At 44.1% G+C, this 18,679-nt stretch overlaps 2 protein-coding genes across 2 annotated transcripts; both read right to left on the bottom strand.

The window, feature by feature from the left end:
• Nucleotides 1–4,778: 4,778 nt before the first annotated feature.
• Nucleotides 4,779–6,460, bottom strand: LOC125554453 (heavy metal-associated isoprenylated plant protein 3-like). Its single transcript, XM_048718009.1, has 3 exons — nucleotides 5,871–6,460; nucleotides 5,666–5,753; nucleotides 4,779–5,465 (listed from the first exon to the last, which is right to left on the bottom strand). The coding sequence occupies exons 1-3, from the start codon at nucleotides 6,336–6,338 to the stop codon at nucleotides 5,005–5,007; spliced, it is 1,017 nt and encodes a 338-aa protein (XP_048573966.1). The 5' UTR covers nucleotides 6,339–6,460; the 3' UTR covers nucleotides 4,779–5,004.
• A 4,144-nt stretch (nucleotides 6,461–10,604) lies between these two features.
• Nucleotides 10,605–17,377, bottom strand: LOC125555018 (mediator-associated protein 2-like). Its single transcript, XM_048718341.1, has 7 exons — nucleotides 17,361–17,377; nucleotides 16,650–16,763; nucleotides 16,463–16,545; nucleotides 15,661–15,744; nucleotides 12,905–12,912; nucleotides 10,705–10,810; nucleotides 10,605–10,657 (listed from the first exon to the last, which is right to left on the bottom strand). Exons 1-7 carry the CDS (start codon nucleotides 17,375–17,377, stop codon nucleotides 10,605–10,607), a joined length of 465 nt encoding a protein of 154 aa, XP_048574298.1.
• Nucleotides 17,378–18,679: the final 1,302 nt, after the last annotated feature.

Genomic DNA, 18,679 nt, shown 5'->3' with positions numbered 1-18,679 from the left:
GTGGGAGTAAGTATTTAACATGGGTCATGGACATAAAGATTTTTTCCGACCCGGGGCCTTATTGCCACGGAGACTCCACCTGCAGAAAATGCCATGGCTATTTATAAATAGCTAAGAATATGCATATTTGCATTTATGTACCATCGCAATGGCTCGGTTCTCAACTGAGTATGTAATGGATAATGAACATCCATTTTTCCCTTTGAGCCTTCATTGAGGCGAGATATATTGTTATAAGCATCACATGAATGATTACTCATTCATTGTCAGGACTTCGAGTCCGTTGAGCCTTATAGTTCTGTTGTCAATAAATCAACACTATGTTGAGATTATGTGATAAGGCGGCTCCAGATGCATATCTGAATATAAGTCCCTATTGTACTTTACGTTCTCCTAGGATGATAAACAGAAATATCATCTTTGTTTCAGGTTTGCAATGCCTGAAATTCATGCTAGTGCTCTTAGTACTAAGCAATAGTGGTTAGAGAACCACGGGAGTTGAATGTAAGGTGAAGGAAAAATGACAATCAGAAATGGAGTCTATATCTCAAAAGGGAATGTATCATTTAATCTAAATGATCATAATGACAACTTTCAAGTTTGTCAAAGTGGTGGTTGTACGAAATGTTATACCAATGATTACCAATTGGTCAAGTATTGGGTTGAATCATACCACCGACTCACTGCAGGCAAATGATTTTAATGGGATAAGTTCGGAGTTCTACTTCAAAAGGAAACAACCAGAAAATATTCTGGCATGGTGGAGGGAGAATGGACTCCTCTATATTGATGATATTCTTGAGATATTTTGGAGATCTCATGTAGTCTCCTAGTTATCCCTAAATATCATTAGCCTGTAATTGTACTACTACATGTAGTATAAATTGCAACATCTTGTCCCTCGGACATGATAGTTGAGATAATTGAGTGTATGAGTCAGTTCATACTCAATCTTGTTGCATACATAATAATTTTCCCTCCTTTATCATCATGGTATTGGACGATTAGAGAAATTATTGACAATTCTGTTGACCACAACTTGACAAGTTGCAATATTCCCAACAATCATCAGATTGTTTTATGCACTACATGTGACATTGGGGAATTAATTTTAAGGCACTCTCACCTTAAAATTTGAAATGAGCAGCCAATATTCTTGATTGAATGCAAGAATATGTTTGGATTATTCAACCATTATCTGGGTTATCTTGGTACTTCATGGTGTTCATAGACGCATCTAAAAGATGGTCTTAGGTGTGTATATCCACACATAACCATGCATTTATTGAATTAAGTGCTCAAATTGACGAATTTAGAGCAAATTATCCTAACGTGGGATAATTCCATTGGAATGGAAATGTCGTTGAAGTTGATTCACGGACATTCAATGGTTATATTCAGTATATGGTACATAACCAGAATGGTTTGGCTGGATATCTTATGAAAGAGATTCAATATTGCATAGCCAATGTTGCAGAATTGTGATTTACTGACATTTTGTTGATGGTAACATGCGGTCTCACACTCCGCATATTTGGTCTAAATGAGATCAAATGATACTGCACCCCCTTGCAGTTTGTACGTGGAAATAAGTGAAGTATTTCGCATCTGCGGTAATTTGGTTGTATACCGATATCACCACCGCAGCGTACATCATGGGCCTTCACATATGGTTGGGATCTATGTGAGGAATAATTGTGGTATGTCCGCTAATCCGCAGAATACCTTAACCCTAGCAAGGGAGTTATTTGCAACCCATACGCTGATTGCTTTTGCAATAAGAACATTTTCTGGCATTAGGGGAGATGTGTACCACAAAGAATGCCAGGAAATGGATAAGAAATGTCATAGACATTTTGTCCACGTACTTAAGAATTTGAACTGCATGTTCAGGTTATGAGAAATTTGCAGCATACTGCAAATAATCTGCCAAGTATATTTACTGATGACAAAGGTGTCAATATGGTCAAGTACCAGAATGAGTGGAGGTACCTAATAAACCACTCATCTCCCTAGATGAGAGCAAGAGGGGGAGAATTCTGGTCGCATGAGATTAAGTTCTCATATGTTTCAGCGGAAACATGTGAGATTGACTCCTTGATCAGTAAATATGATTCAACATCGGGTTGAATGACACCTGAGGGATGCGCGGCATCCAAAGTCCAACACATATGTGCACACATTTTTAGGTGTTGGGAAATTGAAACACCTTGACTCCGTTGTTGTGGTAAATCACAAGGAGTTAAGAGGCGTAGTAAGAATTCCACAATGATATTGATTCATGAGAATCGTATATGAGAAAGTCTACATATGTCGACATAAAATTCTTTTTGAGAATTGCTAGAATCCTTTTGGGCCCTGAACCAAAATCCATGGAAAGTGTTGTCTGCACTTATATTGGTTCAAATGAAAGGAAGCAATTAAGGAAGAGTGGCACTCGCTCATCAAAAGAGCGGTATTTACCATTGTAAAACCTGCTCCTCATATGTATCTTCCAGAGGGAAGAGAAGTGAATTTTCGTTTGGAAACGAAAATAAATGAGGTGGTGAGAAAGCGAGGCTTGTAGCACAAGGGTTATTCGCAGAGACCCGACATCAGTTACGATGTAGCATACCTTTTTGGTATAAGTGGAATTATGTTTCAATACTGAATGTTAATGGTAGTACAGATCCATACAGTTGATGTATGTAATGTCAACATACTCCATGGGTCAATTAGTCTGAATGTATATACTGAAGTCATTGAATGACTTGATAGTCTGAATCCAAAGGTAAATCGCAACATGCATGTGTGGAACTTCTGAAGTCATTCTATGACTTGAAGTAGTCGGAGATTTGTGTGGTGCAACCGACTAAGTGAGTTATTCCTTGACAAGGATTACTCTCATACTAATGATTGTTGACGTGTATTCATGAAGAAATCCTGGGTTGGATTTTACATCACCTTAATTTGTGGTGTCGATGATCTTATCATCAAAGTCTATATAAGACATGAAATACACACAATCATGTTAAGACGGATATTTGGATTAAACCAAATTATGCTAAGCTTATGACTTGAGCACATCCCCCTAATATATCAGTCTTCATATATCCGAAAGTATTGGAGAAGTTCAATATGGATATATTATATCAAAGACACATATGGTCATGTTATACCTAATATGGGATATAGATCCTTGATACATAGGGGAGATGGTGAAGTGATAGAGGAGCATGAATTGCCATATCTAAATACCATCAAAGCACTCATATATCTTGCAAAATATGTCAGGCCTGACACTATAGTTTTTGGCAATTTATTGAGAGTGCAATTCCCTAAAAGGTATAAGGTTTGTGTAAGGAATATCCTGGGATATATCCAGGGCACGAAGGGTCTTGATCAATTTCATTCGAAAAATCAAGATGGGACCATGGTTTGATACATTGATAGTGGCTAATTATCTGATCCCACAATGACATATCAAAGACTGGGTTTGCTGGAAGAGTACTTTGAAGGAAGTATTCAGAATAGACTCTAAACGAGTCCTTCCAGTGAACATTCTATTTCATTTGAAGCATCGGAAAATGTGGATGACTTTATAGAATGATTGGCCACATGTGAAATCATGTGGAGATTATCATTATCTACCAAGATAATGTCACTTGTATTGCTTATGGGTTATATTTATCCTTGTGAATTACAGAAATGTAAGAGGATAATATGCAAACAGATTATTGTGATATTCACAATATCTCTATCAATGTTTACATTCCAGAACTAGGTTCGTGGAATTGGTATGAGATATTCTTGAGATTTGCAAAGTTCACGGGGAGTAAAATCCCAAGTTATAGTCCGTTGGTGATCCTCAAATCACTCATATTGTACTCTTTTTCCCTTTATGAGTTTTCCATGATGATTTCTCATATAAGGTTTTTAACGAGACAATATAAATACAAGTGCGGATATATGCCATATTGGTTTCTCCTTATTTATTTTTCCACTGGGTTTTAAAGGAGTTTTTGATGGCATATTATTATAAGGTTTCTCCTCAATTTTTCCCACAGGCTTTTTGAAGGAGTTTTCAATTTGCAATATATATATGACGAATTGATCAAGGGGGAGTGTTGAGAAATAAAAACATGTGATCAATTGTATGGGAGGGATGCCTCTCAGGAGGTGTCTGTTGGGGAAGAGGTGTCTCCCCAACACACCCCTTCACCATGTATATAAGTGGGTCTCCCACATTGCAATAGAACTAGTGGATCATTTGGACACTTCATGTGTCTTTTTTTACTTTCACTTTATAACAGTCCGGTCCGGTCTAGATGCTCCGAGAGACCTCCAAAGTGTGCCTGTGTTCTGCGCGCTCGTCGTCATGACACGATCGATGGTACGTATGCACCAGGCCAGGGCATGCACGGACGCCTGGAGGGAAATGAACGGGATGGAACAGCGTTGGCACGTTGCGCTTGCAGTTGCAGGCGATGAGTGTGATGAGGCCGGCGGCGGTCAGCTCGCACATGCACATGTCAGCCAGAGAAATTGACGGGTGGACGGACGTCGATCGTACTCTACGTTGCAGATCCATCTCTCTGCCGTAGGCCGGCCGGGCAGCATGGGCATGGCTGCTGTGCGTCTGCCCTGCGCGCCTGCTCCAGCTCCAGCAATGGATCACCGCATGCCAATCTCTACCTACCTGCACAATTTAACGCCGCGCCGGACGTACGTACGGCCGGCCGGCGAGTGCGTGCACGCACACCGAGGCCGGCTGCTGGCAGCAAGCACCGGCCGCAGTCTGCACGATACCATTGTTATTGAATGCCCGATCGATCGATCGATCGAAATGAATCGTCTCACCAGCCAACACAAACATACTGCGACCGTACGCATCATATGTTGCCACGGTACGTACGTGCATACGTGCACGCGGGCTCAGTCCGTACGTACTTGGTACTCGCTACGACTAAGTTACAACGCTGCATGCAACACGTGCGTGCGTGCGTGCGTGCATCTTGTTTCACATCACATGACGGCGCAGGCGTTGGGGTTCTCGTCGCTGAACAGCTGCGGCGCGTGCAGCATCTCCACCCGGTACGACGTCGTCCACCCCCCAGCCACCACTCCCCCTCCTCCGCCCCCGCCGCCGTACATCATCGCCATCGGGAACGCCTGCTCCGCCACCACCGCGGCGCCGCCAGCCTCCTCCCCGCCGTCCTCCTGCCTGTTCTTGTTCTTGTTCTTCTTCTTGCCGCCGCCGCCGCCGCCTCCTTGCCCCTGCTGCTGCTCCCCGGCGGCGTCCTCGCCGCCGTCCTTGTGCTGCTTCTTCTTGTCGCCGCCGTCCTTGCTCTTGGCCGCTGGCGGGGGCACGACGTCGACGTCCCTCCGGAGCTTGCGCCTGAGCACGTCGGGGAGGGCCTTGGCGTCCATGGTGCCCTGCACCGTCACGTGCTCCTTGGCCGTGTCCACCTTCACCTCCTTCACGCCTACATTCATGCAGGTCAATCATTTCGATTTCCAGCGACAGCCATGAGCCATGCATGCAGTGTCGCAGCAGCGCTTGCTGCACGACAACTCCATGAATGAATGTACGTGCTGCATGCATGCCATGCATGGCAGGAAGAGAGAGGGAGGGAGAGTCAGTGGGTGGGTGGGTGGGTGCATGCTCACTCAATTATGCAGTTACCTTTGATCTTGTGCGCGGTCCGCCTGATCCGGTCAATGCAGCCGTTGCAGTGGAGCCCGATCTTCACCACCACCGTCGACTCCGGACACTAATTAGTTAACAAACAAACTAACCACCATTAGCATCAAACTTATGCATACTAATCCTGCACCGTACGTTTGATTGATTTTACAACCGTGCTAATGATCAAATCTAATCTAATCACCTCCTTGCTGTTGTTGTTCTTCTTCTTGTCATCGCCGGCGGCCTTGGCGCCCTTGCCGTCGCCGGCCTGGCCCTTCTTGCCCTCGGTGGCGGTGTCGCTGCCGTCCTTCTTCTTCTTGGGGTTGGGGGGATTGGGCGGGGAGACAAAGGCGACGGGCTTGTGCGTCCTGGCCTCGACGCGGTCCTTGAGGTCCCAGGGGTCGACGGCCTTGCCGCTCACCGTCACCGTGCCGGCGGCCACGTCGGCCGCCACGCCCTCCACACCCTGCGCCGCCTTGACGGCCTTGACGACCTTGCGCGCGCAGCCGTCGCAGTGCAGGTCCACCCCCAGCACCACGGGCGCCGCCTTCTTCTTCCCAGCGTCGCCGCCTTCTTTCTTCTTCTGCTGCTTCTTGTTTGCCCTCTCGTTCCCGTCGTCGCCGGTGCCATTCTCCCCCTCTTTCTCCTTGGCGTCGGCACCCTCCGCCATGGCCGGCTCGCTCGCTCACTCGGGATGGACGTACTAGTGGTTGTTCTGTCTGTGTTGTGTGTTGCGAGAGGAAGAAGAAAGGGAGAGATGGACGGAGGTTGGGTTGGGCTGGCGAGGAGAGAAGAGGAGGGCGCATAAATAGGAGCTACGGGACTTGGTCGTCGTAGTAGCTGCTCTGCTCTGCTCAGCTGAGACCGCTTCTCCTGTACATTACCAGTACGTTCCATGCATGCATGCATACGCCCGAATCTTTCTACTCCGCTCTTCATTTGTTTGTTACAAATTATAAGTTTATAACCAGTGCTGATTGCACTCCACATACATAAAATTGGCTGGTTGAAACAAATTGGTTAAAAACCCTTTGGACTCCACTACAAATCCGACGTTTCGTTTTTTACCATGGCAAATTATGTTCTTCAAGGATGTCAAGTTTATTTGGTGAGCATGGCAAATCCGTCTTAGTTCATTTTTATATCAAAAATTGCCGTGCTTGCAAACTAAATTTGTCGTCATCACGTCAAGGGATGTAGATGGATCGGATCGGATAATGCTTTTCCCATATCCTTTGCCATATCTTTTTTGTCGGATTCGAAGCTGAGCAGATAATGACCGGATGCGGTTTTGAACATGGATTTTATCAGATTACGGATTCAGAGCAGAAATAGAGTGGACTCGGACAGGAAACAAAAAAAAACAATCGAGTCAAACCTACAATGAGACATGATTTTATTTCTAGTATGCAAATAATATTAATACAATTTATTTATCCAACCACATAACACAAGAGAGTGGCCAAGTGTTTGAATTCATGACACAGACCAATATGATAACAATTTTTTTACAAAGGCTTGTAATTTTATTCATGCTCATAAGAATTACAGGTACACTTATTTGGATCTAATATCAAAGAAAATACAAAGTAACTCATATGACTAAGAATTACAATGAAATCTCTTGGAAACACCTTCTTCGTGGTATCAATTTCTGCTAGGAAAAATACTCCAAAGACTTCGGTAAAGTGACTGCAATTGGACTGGAGCAACGATGTTATCACTCTTTCACCCCGCACAATTACCAATAATGATTTTTGAGAGCGCCTTGTGTCGCCCATCCATAAAGATGGGAAGTCTTGATCAGTGAACATACTTGGGCCGGGGATGATCCCTAGAAGTGCAGGTCGTCGGATCACAATATGTTCGCCATGATGACGATGACAAATTTCAACTCCACAAAGAATCAAACCAACAAAAAAAAGTTTGACACACCAACATAAACTCATCAAATCCGAATAATTGGATCCACGAGGACATAAAGCTCTCTAATTTCATGGCACCGCCAAAAGAACAATACTAAATTTATTCTCACAAAAAATGATGATCACCAGACGGTGACAAAAAAACATAAAACTCTTGAAAATGCGAGGCCCCCCCCCCCCCTACCTCTTAGCGCCAAGATGACAGCTGAAGATGAAGGGACCAAGAATTCCCTGGGGGCCATGGCAACCCTAGATGAAACCCTCGCGTCGCTGGGAAGAAAAGCATATGGTAACAATTTGCATGCAGTGATTCTTATTAGTGGGCGGGTTTGGTATTTGGGCTCTTTAAGGTCTAAATTAATCAGATAATCTTATTTGATATTCTCAGATAATCCATAGAAAATACCGGATAATCCACATCCGTCGGATGTTACCTATACCATATCTGCCGGATATCCGGTTGACAAAAATCCCTATCTGCCTCCATATCCGGCGTATTTGTGCAAGTGCATACCATATTCATAAAAATGGATGCGAATGCGAATTCAGAACGGAAAATATCTGTACCATTTACATCCCTAATCACACCAATATAGTACATTGCCGTGAAGAATGTCATATTTGCCCTACCTAAAAATCTGACGTCGGGTTCTTAGCGTTTCTGTTAAAATATGTTCACTGCAGGTACATGAACTTGGCTTTCGGGTTCATAGCGGGTACAAAATCGATCGCCCTTGGTTTGACACGTGTGATGTTCCCTTTCCAAAAAATAACTTGTGTATTTTCTCAGTTTACGTGAACGTCCGCCTGAATATAGTATTTAAGTCGGTTGATTTTGGATGAAGGAAGCAGCAGCCGCCGGATGGAAGGAAGGAGCAGCCGGAGAAGTAGCAGCCGCTGGTCTATCTTAGGGTGGCAGGCTCGCCGGATATCTATCTTAGGGGTGGGGGCAGTGGGTGCAGGTTCACCAGAAAAATCTGTTCATTGCCGGGGTTAGAGGGATGATCAGGGATGGCACCAGCGCGAGGTGGGCGGCAGTTCAGGGGAGGGCGGAGCGACGTGGCTGGCGCCAGCGGCTGCGGAGCGGTGGAAGCTGACGGTTTGGGAGGTGGTCTGTGCGGTGGCTAGGGAAGGAAGATGAGCAGACGGCCCAAAATGAATCGTCTGACCCAAAAACATTTTTCAGTGGACTGACCCTAGCCTATCCCTATTTTTTCATGATTGTAGCCCTCTCCTTTTCCCCCTGGTGGACCGAGCGGCCACCCTCTGCCGCTGCGCCGCAGGCTGGGCGATCTTGAGCGTGGCGGCGACGGACTGGAGGTCCAGCACCGGGGTCGCCGAGGATGGCCCAGCGCTACTAGCCGAAATAATTGCACGAGGTAGTGCGAGCAGACAACAGAGAGTCAGAGACATGGTGAGCAAATCTCAGAAACCACCACCACCCTGGAGGCCTGGACTATGAACGCCTGCCTGTGCCTTGCCGTCAGGCTCGGATCAAAGGCCACGGGCAGCGACCTTGCAGCCATCGCCGGCGTCGCATCTTTCTTGTTGGATGGTACGATCATCAGCATTGTTAGTGGGTCTATTTAACACTGTTTTGGGTATGATAAGGCAACCTGTACTGATGCTTTTCTTTTTCCAACCTTTTTCTGCGGCTGCAACAAACAACCATGGCGCAACAGCATTGCTGTGGATTCAGTCTGCGATTTGCAGCAAAGCGGTTGCACGAGGTCGCTACGAAGTCGGTCAGCGAGCCAAAGAAGACCATAATCCAATGTGGTGGTTTTGGAGATTTGCTCAATATCAGGCTATTCTCTATGCCATATGAGCTTATCGAGTTCATTGTGAATTTGTGATGAAGACGAACCATTCAGGTACAAGAACAGGATCGGCGAAGATGTTCAACATGCCATCCGGCGAAAGGGGCGTGCAGCTGCTCAAGAAGACCGACGGGTGCAACCTCCACATATCTACAAAGTGGTGGAAAGGGCCCCAATCGCCCAGTCAGTCAGCAACATGCATGGTTAACATCATAATATGGAGTACCTAGCAACCTTGATGTACATGGCCATAGTACCTACAGGAATAATTTGCTTGGGATGAGCATGCGCCACGATGAAGGAGGTGGCAACATTCCAGGATTTGAAGCAAAACGAAACAGGAAGATCCCAAGCTTTTTCAGATTAGCTAGCTCATGCTTACCCATGTTAGTGGCATGTATATATGCATCGTTTCGTCCCACACAACCCTTACCATACATAACATTCCCCTTTTGAAGTTCCCCTGTCTCATGCTTTTTCTCTTGTTTTCTTTGTACGTACTTTGTTGCAGATCGTACATGTGGACCGCTTGATTCTACTCTCCATCCGTCTCTGAAAACAAGGGGTGTGAATTTTCTCTCAAGTCGAATGATGTGAAGTTTGACCGAGTTTCTAGAAAAATTTATCAAGAAAGATTAGGGCACACACAGCACAACAAAGATCATGTGGTGGATTGATCGCCTACAATTCCTTTCCTTCCTTCCTTTAGGATGTACAATTCCTTCTTCAGGATGTTCAAACCTGCACAAGGCAATACGTACGCTAGGTTCAGACCGCGCTGTTTGCTGCATCAAGGGCTAACAACTTCACTAAGCAAAACCGACAAACGCAGCAGGACTAGCGAGGAACAAGCAATAACTGGCTGGTTGGCTGGCTGGACACATACAAAGCTGATGATCGTTGAGTGACAGTAAGGGTTATCTCCAATATGTATTTTGCTGCTCCTGTATTTATGATCAAAGGACATGCATGCTAACATACTACCGGTAGGCAGCATTTCATCAGTGATGAAAGATATTGTCTGCCTGATAGCATTCTAGTACAGATGAATTTCATGTCTTGCATAAAACAGCAACGTTAACACAATCAGTGCGTTTTATGAGGTAACTTTTCTAGTAGTGATGTCTGGCTTAGTTAAACAGAGGTAAATTAAACTTGCATTCATGGATCAAGCCTTCTTCATGTACTATCTCATTCAGCAAATCTAGCAAAATCTCTGCCTAACTCATCTAACGTATTGACAGCTGAAAAGAGGGATTACTGAAGAAAAACCATCTTCAAAAAGACATACCTGCAGATCTCCTACTGCCAGGTGTAAGAAGACTCCCAAAACTTGGTTTCTCTTTCTCCAATTCCTCAGGTTCAGGGTAACGCACCAAGCAAACTCTGCGTGAAATCTGCCCCACCGGAATTTATTCATCTACTCCCTCCGTTCCAAAATAGATGACTCAATTTTGTACTACTACAAGATTAGTACAAAGTTGGGTCATCTATTTTGGAACGGAGGGAGTACATGTTAGTCAAAAGGCCAATTGGCATACAGAGAGCACATGACATAAATATAGGTTAAAATGGACTGCTTGGGCTCATAACAAAATGGAAACAACACAGCCAGGGAGAGCTGGTATATTACTTTTAGTTTTTGTTAAACCAATGTGAAATAAGCATTACATAGTTTGCTTTCTTTCCCCGCATTGTTTGCAAGCTTGTGTTAAAAATAAAAAACAGAACATAACCACTGCAGGTTACACACGTCGACAGTTGAATGCAGAACCCTCCGTCCGGGAAAAGTTGTCCACGGCGTAGTTCATTATGATTTTTGCAAATAAACCCTTAGGATTTTAAATCTCCTGCTAATTACCCCTTTGCTTCTTCCTCCTCCGGACGCCCGCGGCAGGAACAAGCCCAGCGCGCCGTCGGCAGCCACCGTAGAGCCCAGCGCGCTGCCGTCCACCTGCGTCGCCGCTGCGCCGCCGCTGCCAATCCGCGGCGCCCCTGCCCGCCTGCGCCGCCTGCACGAAGGCGAGCTGCGCCGCCGCCCACACGGAGGTGACTGCTCCTCCGCGGCGACCAACTGGACGCCCTCCACGGCTGAAGGCACCTCCCTCGTCGCCCTGCTCGCGTCCCTAGCCGGTGCGGCCCGCGCCCTCATCCTCTGCCCGCTTCCTCGCGCCCGCGGCCGCCGGTGCGGGATTTGGGCAAGTCGCCGGCCGCCGCTTCCTTCTGCTGCCGCCGCGATTCCCTCCAGCCTCTGATGCTGCAGCTGTTGGGCGAAGCCAACGCCACCAGATCGAGTCCTCGCCGTCTGATGCTTCTGCTCCTCCTCGCCGTCTGATGCTTCTGCTCATCCTCGCCGTCTGACTTCTCTGCCCCGCGTCTGCTGTTGAAAAGGTGAATTTGTAGTAGAAATTGAAGTAGATATGTGAAGTGGAAATTTAATTGGGCAGTGCTACACCTTCACAATAGTGTGCAACATCCACATTCGCCTGAAAGGGAGAGGGAAGGTTAAAAAGTTCAGGTTCAGGTTCTGTTAACTGAAAAAGTTTAGATTCAGAAACATTGTTGGGATGATAGGAAGTTTGTTGAACAGAGCAATCTATACCTGTAATTTGTACTGTTATGCCTCTGTTACTCCAGTCAAAATTTTCCTGTGAAAATTTTCAGTCAAGCACAACTGATCATGTAACTTGAGAAGATTACTCCAGATTTTGGAAATAATCAATTACTCCAGATTCTGTCCCTCCTTTGGAATGTGAAGTCCACTGGAAATGAGCACAAGTCAGGTCCGTCAAACTAAGATTAGTCAAAAGCAACAGAAGAGCACTAACCAACCAAAGTTCCACTAGAATTAGGCCACTAGAGAGGAAATAAACAAGTGTGCACCATTTATCCAATTGCAAACATGCCTAAAGTTTCCAATTGCAAACTAAGATTATTTGAATCATTTGAATTTATTTGATTTATTTGGATTTATACACCATTTGTCCAATTGCAAACATGCCTAAAGTTTCCAATTGTCCAATTTCAGTCATTCATTTTAGTCCAATTTTGTCTTCTTATTTCTAGCACACTGACATAGAAGATTTTTGCTCTGATTCACTTTTAGTCTAAAAAAAAGACATGACACACCAGAGAAAAAAGAAGAAGAAAAAAGAAATCATGCCTTGCAGAAGAAAAAAGAAATCCCAGAAACACTTAACTGTTTTAGACACTTTCAGTTAACTGTTTTGAATTGTCCAAGTGGCGGTATTGTTTCAGAAATCCCAGGTGACTCCCAGGTGACTGTATATTGTCCCGGTGACTAAAGTTTCAGAAATCCCAGAAAGTTGCTGCACCTCTTTACTAAAAAGGGGCAAAACTGATCATGTACTCTGAAGAAATGTTGCAATGTTGTCACAGTAATTACTTGATCAAAATAATTCTGTCCTTAACTGAATAAACTTGATTTAGTTAACTGAATAAACTTGATTTAAGTATATTCTTACAGAAACTTTGCCTACTTTTGTGTACTAAGGCACTGAAAACATGATCCTCCTCCTACATTACGTATATCCATCCATTTTCTTTTGGCCACAACAAGAAAGATCTCCTTTCATCTTTTGTACTCTTGGTATGATTTTCTAGACATAGCCCTAAAATCTCTAAACACTCTTTTGACAAGCAATACTTCTAATAAAACTATGCATAAAAGATCAAAAAACAGCATAAATTGGAAAACGAGCAATACTTCTAAAACCAGTTGCAAGCAAATCTACAGTAAAATAAAATGATCCCATAGTGTACTTAATTCAGAACACATGGAAGAAACTTGACTAAATGTACAGATTTTGGAAAAAAAAATCCAAGTTAACTAAATGACTGATTCAATTTCAGGCAACTTGGAGAAGAGATCACTTGATCATTGACTGTACTTAATTCAGAACACATGGAAGAAACTTGTTAGAAACTGAAACGGTTAATATTGAGAATTAAGTTACTCTAATGGAGTACCAAATTTTGAGAACAAGCCATCTGAAAAGAGCACTAGCTAAGATCTAATCCTTATGTCCAGTTAACCACTAATTTACTGTAACCAATGTTCAGAGACAAATCAGACTTGACAGTAAAGATCAAAATTTCAGACTTGACAGTAAATATAGTGGAAACTGAAGATTATTTAGGAACACACACTTGTTCCTAAACTTGATGTCGATTTAGCAACACAGTCTTCAGTGAGAGTATAAAAAATAACTACTCCATCTACTTAAGTGATTCTACACTAAACCAGAACAAGTTGATGTTCAGTCAAGTTGATTTCAAACTTGACACATAAATAAAATTTGACATCAATGAAATTTAGACTATGAGTGCCTGCCCATGACATCTGCATGGTTCTCTACACCACACACCATCAACACTGCTAGCTACTCCTACTCGATCGCCCCAGCTTTTGCCACGGACAGCAAGAACCTAACACGTTCTCCACCTAGCAGCTAGCTAGGATGGCCATGAATCCTCTCTCCCAGGAGCGCCCCAATGCATATCCATGGGGGGTGGCCATGTACACGAACCTGCACTATTGATTTGAACTCTTAACACTACTGAAAACCAAATTAAGTGAACATACACTTCAGAAAATTCAGTAAACATGCACTCGAGAAAATTCAGTGACTGCAGAACATACACTCCAGAAAATTTTCCGTGATCTTGTACTCAATTTTACAGTGAACTTGCTAAAGAAGCTCCCAAGCTTCAAGATAGACTAAATTGACAGCTAATGTACTCAAAAGAAGCATTTTGGAGTACAAGAAGGGGAAAGCGGGAGGCAAGAAGAGGGGGGAGCCGCACCTTGGCAGGAGGGGGGCGAGGGGACTGGGTTGGGCTATGGGCAGACGGAGGCGGGGGCGGGTGCCTTGGACCAGTCTGGGAGTTGGCGGCGCTTGCCGGACTCGGCGGCGTACGCGACCTCGATGGCCTGGAGCTCCGCCTCGGCCTCGGCGTCTCGGCGACCCACACAGCGGCGTGCGCTTGGAGAATACTGGGTTCGTGGTCGACGGCGTCCAGCCAATGAGGAGGTGGTCGACGACGCGCAGGGGAAGCTCCGGCTCGCCGCCCTCGGGGAAGGACGCCGTCGGATAGCAGATCGAAAAAAGTCGAGCCTTCCTCGCCGTGATTCGCCATGGGGGGACGATGAGAGGAACGAGGAGGGGGGAAGCAACGCGGCAGTGGCGTGGGGAGAGGGAGCTCCGGCGACGCGCGGGAGAGCTGTGCGGGGGAGCAGAGGAGGTGAGCTCTGGCGCGGGGGAGCTCCGGCGAGGGGGAGACGAGCAAGGGAGCTCTGGCTCTGGCGCGGGGAGTGTGTTGTTTGTCGGAGGAAAGGGGAGGTGATTTTCGCAAAATGTCGTCGGAGATAACTTTTTCCGGACGGAGGGAGTATATTCTTAGACTCATGTTACTTATATTTACAAAGTTGGAGCACAGCTATTACACCAACTTCTTTTCATAATACAAGTATATGTCATGCAAATAGCACTGCTTCTCCTGAAACTCACAACAATGGGAGCTTTATTTCTACAAGATAATTTTTTTATCAGTTGGCACGGATACTTTTTTTCTGATAGCAACTGATAGAAAAAAAGTATCCGTGCCAACTGATAAAAAAAAATTATACCACACATATGATCCAACTCCTTGTATGCCCGTTAAACTCTAAGATTTACATTCATGGTATACCCTCTTTACCGTGTTGAGATTTGTTCCCTTCATTGCTTCAAGAGGAATAAGCATGTACCGTAACTCATAAGAGTTAGACATTTGGAGATAAACTTCCAGCGATGAAGTGTCATGTGCTGTTTCTTCTTTTATTTGTTACTCCTTCCGTTCGAAAATACATGTCATGATTTTAGTTAATTGAACTAAAACCACGACAAGTATTTTGGGAAGGAGGGAGTATTTCCCTTGAAGAGTAAGATGCACATTTTCTGAAATCAAACGTGGTGCTACAAACTATCACTGACTAGTATCCAGTGAATTAAAATTCTGGCAACGAAGCAAAACATGGTGCTACATAGTGCGAATTTAATTAGGGTTTACCAACCCATCGATTGTGTCATCAATACGACATGGAAATACTAAACCAAGACGGTCAGAATGCTTCAGCAAATTTCACATTACTTCAATATAATGGAAATATAATTAAAGTACTACATTTGCAAAATACTGTACAATTAAATTACTACTCACTAAAGTTGACATTTCAAGTACGTACCAGCTTTCATTTGAGATCCTGATGGAATGAAGACAGTAGCATCCGGCTGTTGAGCAGCAAAGCTGACGGGTTCATACGATGTCCCTGCCAAATAACGTACATGCATTAGATATACCTGAATGTTTGTGGAGAAGCATTCATAGCTATTTTAATTAAACAATGGTATTTTCAGCCTGTGAGAATGGAGAAGGAACTATACAAGTCAGCTAGTACTACAAAGTATTACTGATGGATGGCATGCCATTCAACGGGATTATAGTTAAGGAGGAGGATGTAACTAGTCATTACTACATGAAAAAGTTTACAAGTATATATCACGTGACACACCAAACTTCTGGCAGAACATCCACAAAAGAATAACATCATCTTTTTGTAGACTGAAGCGTAACATCTTGTTAATTTCTGTTTCCATTCCAAGGATTCAAGAGGGACTAATAAACAAGCAAATTTGAATAAGAGGAAGCTGAGATTGAACTAAGAACTCAGGACGCACTTGTGGGCCTGCGTAACATTAGTGACAATCAAAGACCCAGCATTGTCTGAATCTTCTTAACAGTTAACAAAATGAAAGACAAGTGGCAAGCAAGTAGTTCCATTTATATAATTAGCACAGCTATCTTTAATAATAAAAAAGACTGTCCAGAAAAAATAGACCCGATAAACACTCAAGAGTTGTCTGAATGCTGACAAGCTTTAAGATCAAACTCAGTTGTTGTCTGAATGCTGAGAAGCTTTAAGATCACCAAAACATGTAATTATTTAAGTGAAAACCATTTCGAAAGAATAAATCGAAGTTATTTACCCGAAGGACTTTCCAAATTTCCCAAGTTTCCATTGTGATGAAGCGTAAGAGAAACCTCTTCACCGTGAAAATCAGAAGCATTTTACCTGTGTAATAATACAGAAAAATGTTACCTTGGAGCCCAAATGCAGCATACGAGTAACATGCCAGACGGGTGGGGGAAAAAAATCAAACTTCCAAGTTACATACATGGTTTAGAGGCCACTGTATTAGCCAAAGTTCTGTCGAGTCAGACAACGGGATTTCAGGTTTACCCTGCTCTCCACTCTGGCTCTCCTGAAATGCCGGTCCAGGCTCATAACTAGTACAAGCATGCAGCAAGGTGTCAGATGCAGCATTTCCTTTCATTTTTTTCTTGTTTTTTTTACATTTTCAATTCTCTTTCTGTGTTGCTGTTTTTTTTGTTTTTTTCATTTTTATAGGTTTTTCCCTTTTCTGATTTTTTACTCGTTTTTCTGGTTTGTTTTTTCATTGACAGGCGAATGCTTCCGAGTTCTAAATGAGGCCGACCAAGACGAACCATAGCACCCTCTTTTCCCCCACCCTGAATTCCAACGACGACGAGATCTCTAACCAAGAGGGAGGGCATGGAATTGGAGTTTACCGGGGCTTGGGCTTGGGCTTGGGCTTGAGGGAGGTGTGGGCGGCGAGCTCGCTCCGCCGCCGTCGTCATCTCTCTCTCTCTCCGGCCTCGGTTTCTTTTTTTTTAGCAACACCCTAGCCTCTGTTTTTTCTTATCCCTTCATGGTGGGTCTATGGGCCGGTCAGGACAGGACGCGGTAATGCAGCAATGAGTGCATACTGGGCCGTCCGTCCAGCGGCCAGAAACTGGATGGGCCTCCACCCCCTTGTGTAGACTAAGTAACTCGCCTCTCTTGGCTAAAAAAAAGTAACTCACCTCTCAATCTTATTCATTTCTGTAATTTCTAAAAAAAACATTTTCTGTCAGACAAAAAAATATTTTCTCTAGTTTCTCAAAAAAAAAGTTTCTGTATTAAGCATCTCCAACAGATTGTTCTCAAAAGAAATATCTCTAACAGCTCCAAGTTTCCCTGTAAAGTTTAAAAACAAAAACCTGTATAATTCAGGGGAAGTTGTCTGGCGAGATTAGTTTTTTCTTTTCTCGTAAACATCTTCCCCTGAAATCCATTTTTCTCTATTTCCCGTTAAACAAGCATACAAATGACACATGCATCGAAATACCACCTGAATAATGTTATATTAGACACGCATACGTGATAATGATTTGAAATCCAAAGTTTGTGAAATTTGATTCAAAATTCAAATTCAAGCATAACAGATGGTCCAAACAATGTGAGATAGAACATAATACGAACAAGTTTATTGACCATGAAGCGACCACAGATGCTCATCACGAAGTTGTTCATGACCCGCGTGGTTCTTGATATGTGGCTGAACAGGTGGTATATAAATCTTGCTCCCCTCATTCTGATAGTGATTGTCTGACGGCTGTTCCGGCTCATCCTCTATGATCATACTCCACGTGGTCATGGTGTGCCTCAAAATCTTTTGCTGCCATAATTGCAGAGGACCTAGCAAGGCGAGTTGGTATAACCACAAATGACTGCTCAACATCCTTTCTATATGCTTCTTGACGCCTCACAAAGTGAATAATTTTGTTAGCTTGAGGGTTTGATATTGTCTTCACAAAAGACCATGGAATATATGTTATCAACAATATAGTAGCCCATGTTGTTGTTGGGAAACGTAATGGAAAACAAAAAAAATCACCCTACATAACAAGTTTCTAGGATCAGTATGAAGATACATATGAGATAGATCGGATCGTTACCAATACCATCTCGGAATTTGCAGCGAAGAAGCGTTGGTGAAGATCGTCGGTGTAGATTCCCGCGGGTAGGATTTACAATCTCTGAACGCGAGAATTTTTATCCCTTGAATGAAGATCGAAAGCATGATCTCTCCAGTGGGTTGCACGCGTATGAAGTTAGTGATCTGACAACACTTCACTATCCAGAACTTAGCGTTGCCGGAGAACTAGAGGGTGGAGCGGCCTCACGACGTTAGGAACTTGTTTCGTAGAGAACGAGAAGGGGCACAGAGAATTGTGTGCCAAAGAGGGGATGAGGGGGTGCACCCCTCCTCTATATATAGGCGCATGGGAGGGATGAGACTTGGAGGAGGGGCTTCACCCATTTATATGACTCATACCGACATGATATTATATGACTGTAC

This window comes from Triticum urartu, chromosome 4 (assembly GCF_003073215.2).
Source record: "Triticum urartu cultivar G1812 chromosome 4, Tu2.1, whole genome shotgun sequence".
Classification (NCBI taxonomy): Eukaryota; Viridiplantae; Streptophyta; class Magnoliopsida; order Poales; family Poaceae; genus Triticum; species Triticum urartu.
The sequence above is the reverse complement of the archived record's forward strand: the minus strand, read 5'-3'. Positions and strand labels throughout refer to the sequence as shown.

Bases quoted from the DNA above. Each gene is read 5' to 3' on its own strand.
- LOC125555018 (XM_048718341.1), bottom strand. The intron at 16,546-16,649 runs ATGTAACTTGGA...ATTACACAGGTA, and splicing joins CAGTGGCCTCTAAACCATGT to AAATGCTTCTGATTTTCACG. The intron at 15,745-16,462 runs GTAAATAACTTC...GTTATTTGGCAG, and splicing joins AAATTTGGAAAGTCCTTCGG to GGACATCGTATGAACCCGTC.
- LOC125554453 (XM_048718009.1), bottom strand. From the start codon at position 6,338: ATGGCGGAGGGTGCCGACGCCAAGGAGAAAGAGGGGGAGAATGGCACC. The intron at 5,754-5,870 runs GTGATTAGATTA...TTAACTAATTAG, and splicing joins AGAACAACAACAGCAAGGAG to TGTCCGGAGTCGACGGTGGT. The intron at 5,466-5,665 runs GTAACTGCATAA...GCATGAATGTAG, and splicing joins GACCGCGCACAAGATCAAAG to GCGTGAAGGAGGTGAAGGTG.